We start from the raw sequence: 7,949 nt of genomic DNA on the forward strand, positions 1-7,949 counted from the left end.
AGCAGGAAGTAGAGAATTACGGGAGTAGTTAATAGGAAGCAGGGAATTACGGGAACAATTAATAGGAAGCATCCAACTAACGAAGGAATAGCGCATGGGATTTCAGTACATATCTGACGGCCATTATGATCCAAATCCTACGGCTTTGGGCTAGTCTGATAGGAAGCCAAGGATCAGTAGTCTGATCCCTAGTGGTGCCCGGCGGTGGATGGACCCGGCGTCGCCAGGAGGAGTGAGGGGCGACGCAGAGCAGATCGCGGGGCCGCCGCTTGTGGATGGGGATGTCGTGGCCATGAATGAGGGAAGAATGGGGAGGAAAGGAGAAATGAGGGGGCGGTGGGAGTTTGACTGAGCTTTGAGTGAGTGTGGCGTTGTCCAAACAAAAATACACTGTACTGTATTAGATCTTCTAAATACACATTATATTTCATAGGGCATGTCCAGTTCACTAAGTTTGTGAAAATTTCGTTTTCATCACGGCTTGTTTTAGTCATGATCATTTGATGATTCTAAAAGTTGTTTTATACAAATATCTATAAATTTGATTAAAAAATGATTGAGTTTATTTAAGTTTTATATTTGTAATCATGCAGGTCATCTTGTGGTCTGTGGATGGTAAATTTTATGGAGTACTTCACAGGAGATATGTTGTCTGACATTCCTACACAGATATTTTTTACTGTGTATCATTATATTTATTCTATGTTGTATCACTATTTTAACTCTTATTACTGTTTTAATATGAACATATGACAGATTTTAGAACAAAACTAGCTGTCATTTTAGTGGACTCAGAATTGAATGATGATAATATAAGAAATCGAGACATGGAAGAGGACGATAACAACACAGATCCCACAGAATGTATGATTCTGGATAGACCCCCTGAGAATTTCAAAACATCAAATACATCAAGAGAAGTTGAGCTCATCTCGCGGTCATTTATTCTTTCACCGTCTGTCAACCCAACAAACGATGATTTAATAGATGAACTTTGCTTGTTCATCAGTATGGTTGATGATGTCGCTCTACTAGAGTAAGCCATATTTTTTATTTCATTTTCTATTCCAACAAATTACTCTGATGTCATTATAATTTACAGAATTTTGATTTTACTGGAGCGAATGGGTGAAAAGCTCTGATTCGTACCCTATTAGCTTAAATTTGAGACAAATTAAAAACATATTAAGCAATGATGAATACATGGATATTCATTGCTTTAATATGGTTGTGCGAATACTAGCGCGCCACGAAGTCCAGCTTCTCAGAGACATTCCATCTCACTATATGGATCTGAACTTTTGTGTAAGTTACTATAATCACGTACTACATTTTTTTTCTCATTGCACTAATATTTTCTCATTCTTACTTTAGTCCATGTTCCACTATGCACGAGACTCAAGTCATCGTGAACATATGGAAATTGCTACATTGAAACGGTTGTTTCATAGCTGGCCTGACAGTAATGACTATCATATCTCTCAATGTGATATGGTAAGATTTTTTTTCATTTGTAATAGTGCTTTACTTGGTCTTAATTAATATTCTATGTATTTCTAAACTATTTCATCATTGCAGATTTTATTGCCTTGGTATATGTTTGGGTTATTTCTATTGTTTGTCTTGGATCAAAATAGAAAAGTTGTCTCAATTTTCGATCCGATACCAATACCTACTTTCGGAAAGAATGTACTTAAAACCGTGGCCGACAATCTAAACCTTGCGCTTGAAGTTGCAAACCCTACAATCAAGGATGATATCTCTAAATGGGAATGCATAGTTCCTGATGCTCCAACAAACTCACACTGGTATGAATCTTTTAAACGCATTACAATATTAATTGATTCATTCAACGCACATTATGTGTTTATTTCATATATGCGGTGCCTTGTCTGGTTATTTGGTTTTTAATTACATGCACTCATTGTGCGATGGAAAGCTATATTTTCCCATACCCCAGGTGACTATTTACACCATGCTTATTTGTATACACATTGCACATACAACTTGTTATGACAATGTTGTATAATGCCGATGTAGGATGGTTTTCAACTGAGGAAGCAATTTTTGGTGCATATTTTAAAGTACGAAGAGAATGAAGCTCAAAACAATATCCCATACATTGAACGAAGCATCATTGATCGCATCTATAGATGGACCTTCATTGCTTTAAAAGATGGACCTTCAAAACATGCTTAGTTGCGGTTTTTAGAATATGTTCTTGTAGCAATTATAATACAATTATTATGTGACAGTGAATTTTATGCGAAGACATGTTTATGATATGTGTGTTGGATCACAAATATATCGCACTTTTTGAAAATACAATTTGAGTGATATGATAACATTTAGTAGCGATCTGAATTTTCTGTAAAAAAACATTTTAGTATTATCATGTAAACATGTTTTGTTTGAGACGTGCGTTGCACGTGCATGCTTACTAGTATAAGAAAGAGCAGTGCTAGGCAGCCGACGATTCTTTGGCCGGTGCATGCACGACACTAACTAATCACTGTCGGATTAAATGCCTCTATAAATAACGAACGTGAGATCCTACAATCATCCACATGCCATCAAGTAAACATCGTGTGCGAAGCTATCATTAACTCCCTGAAAACCCTAGTTTTGCTATCTTCAAATACCCCCTCCGTTCCGAATTATAAAATATTCTAACTATTTCTGAATCGAATATATTTAGTGTGTCTGTTTGTTTTAGTCCATATGTAGTTCATATTTAAAGTGATTTAAATTTCCAAGCATCCTAAAATTTAGAACAAAGTTGATAATTAGTAAGCCGACACCAACAATCGTCCAAACTGGTTACTACACTGAGCCATTCACACCTCGACGCACTATCGCAGAACCATCGCCACTGTCGCCTCAGAACATCGCAGGGCGTTGCAGCGGAATGTGTACTGCTCAAGGCACTAGGCATCTCTGAGTCTGATCTGGAGATCAATGAGGATGCAATCCAAGAATTCAAGCCGCTCTTTGGCTCGCTATTGCGCGAGCAACACCTGAGGGCCATTGCATCTATCTTTGGTAAGACAGTGCCACTGGATCTTGGGAGGGTTGTGATCAGCTGAAGAGTGATCCTGGCATAGGCTCTTCGCACTTGGTGTTGGTGTGGATTTATTTTATGAATCCCCATCCCAAGGTGTTGTGCTGGAACTTGCACTGATTGCGTAATCCTGCGAAACGTAAAGCCTTGAGGGAGTTCATTAGCACGGTTAGAGTAAACCTTGTCTGTCTACAAGAAACCAAATTGGAGATGTTTGATGCTTTCATGGTCATGCAATGTCTTGGTCCTGCATTTTCCCACTTCCAGTTCTTGCCCGCTACTCAATTTCGTGGAGGTATACAAGTTTCCTGGACCCGTTGCTCTGTCTACGGACAGTTTCTCGTATGAGACAAACCTCCTGACTGGCAAGGTGAATGAGATCGACGAGAGCACTTGGTGGATCTCAGTTCTCTATGCTGGGGAACATAGTAATTTCAAAAAAATTCCTACGCACATGCAGGATCATGGTGATGCATAGCAATGAGAGGGGAGAGTGTCGTCCATGTACCCTCGTAGACCATTAAGCGAAAGCGTTATGACAACGCGGTTGATGTAGTCGTACGTCTTCACGATCGACCGATCCTCAGTACCGAACGTACGGCACCTCCGCGTTCAGCACACGTTTAGCTCGGTGACGTCCCGCGAACTCACGATCCAGTAGAGCTCGGGGAAGAGTTTCGTCAGCACGACGGCATGGTGACGATGTTGATGAAGCTACCATGGCAAGGCTTCGCCTAAGCACCGCTACAGTATGACCGAGATGGATTATGGTGGAGGGGGGCACCGCACACGGCTGGGAGAGATCTTTGTGATCAACTTGTGTGTCTAGAGGTGCCCCTGCCCCCGTATATAAAGGAGAAAGGGGGAGGCCGGCCGAACCTTGTTGGTGCGCCAGGAGGAGGAATCCTCCTCATAGTAGGAGTAGGATCCCCCGCTTTCCTACTCCTATTAGGAGGGGGAAAGGAAGGGAGAGAAAGAGAAGGAAAGGGGGGCGCCGCCCCCCTCTCCTAGTCCAATTCGGACCAGAGGGGAGGGGGCGTGCTGCCTGCCCTAGGCCGGCTCCTCTCTCTTTCCTTATGGCCCAACAAGGCCCATTAGCCCCCGGGGGGTTCCGGTAACCCCTCCGGTACTCCGGTAAAAATCCTAATTTTACCCGAAACTCTTCTGATGTCCAAATGTAGGCTTCCAATATATCAGTCTTCATGTCTCGACCATTTCGAGACTCCTCGTCATGTCCGTGATTATATTCGGGACTCGGAACTACTTTCAGTACATCAATATATATAAACTCATAAAACCGATCGTCACAGAACTTTAAGCGCGCGGACCCTACGGGTTTGAGAACTATGTAGACATGACCAAGACATGCCTCCGGTCAATAACCAATAGCGCAACCTGGATGCTCATATGGGTTCCTACATATTCTACGAAGATCTTTATCGGTCAAACCGCATAACACTATACGTTGTTCTCTTTGTCACTGGTATGTTACTTGCCCAAGATTCGATCGTCGGTATCCCAATACCTAGTTCAATCTCATTATCGGCAAGTCTATTTTCTCATTTCGTAATGCACTATCCCGCAACTAACTCATTAGTTGCATTGCTTGCAAGGCTTATAGTGATGTGCATTACCGAGAGGGCCCAGAGATACCTCTCCGACAATCGGAGTGACAACTCCTAATCTTGATCTATGCCAACTCGATAACTACCATCGGAGACACCTGTAGAGCACCTTTATAATCACCCAGTTGCGTTGTGACGTTTGGTAGCACACAAAGTGTTCCTTCAGTATTCGGGAGTTGCATAATCTCATAGTCACAAGTGAAGGAAATATGCCCTAGAGGCAATAATAAAGTTATTATTTATTTCCGTATATCATGATAAATGTTTATTATTCATGCTAGAATTGTATTAACCAGAAACATGATACATGTGTGAATACATAGACAAACAGAGTGTCACTAGTATGCCTCTACTTGACTAGCTCGTTGATCAAAGATGGTTATGTTTCCTAGCCATAGACAAAGAATTGTCATTTGATTAACGGGATCACATCATTAGGAGAATGATGTGATTGACTTGACCCATTCCGTTAGCTTAGCACTTGATCGTTTAGTTTGTTGCTATTGCTTTCTTCATGACTTATACATGTTCCTATGACTATGAGATTATGCAACTCCCGTTTACTGGAGGAACACTTTGTGTGCTACCAAACGTCACAACGTAACTGGGTGATTATGAAGGTGCTCTACATGTGTCTCCGAAGGTACTTGTTGGGTTGGAGTATTTCGAGATTAGGATATGTCACTCCGATTGTCGAAGAGGTATCTCTCGGCCCACTCGGTAATACACATCACTTAAGCCTTGCAAGCATTACGACTAATGAGTTAGTTGTGGTATGATGTGTTACGGAACGAGTAAAGAGACTTGCCGGTAACGAGATTGAACTAGGTATTGAGATACCGACGATCGAATCTCGGGCAAGTAACATACCGATGACAAAGGGAACAATGTATGTTGTTATGCAGTCTGACTGATAAAGATCTTCGTAGAATATGTAGGAGCCAATATGAGCATCCAGGTTCCGCTATTGGTTATTGATCGGAGACGTGTCTCGGTCATGTCTACATAGTTCTCGAACCCGTAGGGTCCGCACGCTTAAAGTTCGATGACAGTTATATTATGAGTTTATGGTTTTTGATGTACCGAAGGTATTTCAGAGTCCCGAATGTGATCACGGACATGACGAGGAGTCTCTAAATGTTCGAGACGTAAAGATCGATATATTGGAAGACTATATTTGGATACCGGAATGGTCCCGGGTGAGATCAGGATAATACCGGAGCACCGGAAGGTTATCGGAAGCCCCCAGGAGGTATATGGGCCTTAATGGGCTTTAGTGGAAAGGAGCAAGGGAGGGGGTGCTACGTCTTGAGCTTGCGTTGGTTTTCCCCGAAGAGGAAGGGATGATGCAGCAGAGTAGCATAAGTATTTCCCTCATTTTTTGAGAACCAAGGTATCAATCCAGTAGGAGCCCACGCTCATGTCCCTCGTACCTGCACAAAGCGATAGCTACTCGTAGCCAACGCGATTAGGGGTTGTCAAGCCCTTCACGGTCACTTACGAGAGTGAGATCTGATAGATAGAATATTTTTGGTATTTTTGATATAAAGATGCAAAGTAAAAAGTAAAGGCAAAGTAAATAGCAAAACAATATAAAAGTGATGGAGATTGATATGATGAGAATAGACCCCGGGGCCATAGGTTTCACTAGTGGATTCTCTCAAGAGCATAAGTATTCTACGGTGGGTGAACAAATTACTGTTGAGCAATTGATAGAATTGTGCATAATTATGAGAATATCTAGGCATGATCATGTATATAGGCATCACGTCCGTGACAAGTAGATCGAAACGATTCTGCATCTACTACTATTACTCCACTCATCGACCGCTATCCAGCATGCATCTAGAGTATTAAGTTAAAAACAGAGTAACGCTTTAAGCAAGATGACATGATGTAGAGAGATAAATTCATGCAATATGAAATAAACCCCATCTTGTTATCCTCGATGGCAACGATACAATACGTGCCTTGCTGCCCCTTCTGTCACTGGGTAAGGACACCGCAAGATCGAACCCAAAGCTAAGCACTTCTCCCATGGCAAGAACTACCAATCTAGTTGGCCAAACCAAATGGATAATTCGAAGAGACTTGCAAAGATAACCAATCATGCATACAAGAATTCAGAGAAGATTCAAATATTATTCATAGATAGACTTGATCATAAACCCACAATTCATCGGTCTCAACAAACACACCGCAAAAAGAAGATTACATCGAATAGATCTCCACAAGAGAGGGGGAGAACTTTGTATTGAGATTCAAAGAGAGAGAAGAAGCCATCTAGCTACTAACTATGGACCCGAAGGTCTGAGCTAAACTACTCACACTTCATCGGAGGGGCTAGGATGATATAGAAGCCCTCCGTGATGACGACCCTCTTCCAGCGGAGCTCCGGAACAGGCCCTAAGATGGGATCTCGCGGATACAGAAAGTTGCGGCGGTGGAATTAGGTTTTTGGCTCCTGTTCTGATCGTTCGGGGGTACGTGTGTATATATAGGAGGAAGGAGTACGTTGGTGGAGCACCGAGGGGCCCACGAGGCAGGGGGCACGCCCTAGGGGTGGCGCCCCCACCCTCGGGACCTCCTCTTCGATCCCTTGCAGTAGGGTCCAAGTCTCCTGGATCACATTCGGTGAGAAAATCACGTTTCCAAAGATTTTATTCCGTTTGGACTCCGTTTGATATTCTATTTATCCAAAACACTGAAATCGGCAAAAAAACAGCAATTCTGGGCTGGCCCTCCGGTTAATAGGTTAGTCCCAAAAATAATATAAAAGTGGAAAATAAAGCCCAATATAGTCCAAAATAGTAGATAATATAGCATGGAGCAATCAAAAATTATAGATACGTTGGAGACGTATCAGGGGTGCCCCCCTTTCCTTCCTCCCTCCTTCCTCTTCCTTCCCCCTCCCTCTCCAAATAGGAAAAGGAGGAGTCCTACTCCCGGTGGTAGTAGGACTCCCCCCTTGGGCGCGCCTCCTCCCCTTGGCTGGCCCTCTCCTCCCCTTGGCTGGCCCTCTCCTCCCTTCCTTTATATACGGAGGAGAGGGGCACCCCATAGACACAACAATTCATCTCTTGGATATTTTAGCCATGTGCGGTGCCCCTCTCTACCATAGTCCACCTCGATAATATTGTAGCGGTGCTTAGGCGAAGCCCTGCGACAATAGAACATCAACATCGCCACCACGCCGTCGTGCTGACGGAACTCTCCCTCAAAGCTCGGCTAGATCGGAGTTCGAGGGACGTCATCGAGTTCAA

At 42.9% G+C, this 7,949-nt stretch overlaps 1 protein-coding gene across 1 annotated transcript; it reads left to right on the forward strand.

Annotated features, from left to right (window-relative positions):
* The first annotated feature begins 208 nt into the window (after window positions 1-208).
* Window positions 209-2,199, forward strand: LOC147964554 (uncharacterized). The gene is made up of 8 exons (XM_087530029.1): window positions 209-336; window positions 594-669; window positions 744-1,036; window positions 1,122-1,305; window positions 1,375-1,494; window positions 1,579-1,807; window positions 1,884-1,960; window positions 2,041-2,199. Exons 1-8 carry the CDS (start codon window positions 209-211, stop codon window positions 2,197-2,199), a joined length of 1,266 nt encoding a protein of 421 aa, XP_087386155.1.
* The last annotated feature ends 5,750 nt before the right edge of the window (window positions 2,200-7,949 follow it).

The sequence above is a fragment of the Triticum urartu genome, chromosome 6A (assembly GCF_056163025.1).
Source record: "Triticum urartu cultivar PI428250 chromosome 6A, HENAU_Tu73, whole genome shotgun sequence".
Classification (NCBI taxonomy): Eukaryota; Viridiplantae; Streptophyta; class Magnoliopsida; order Poales; family Poaceae; genus Triticum; species Triticum urartu.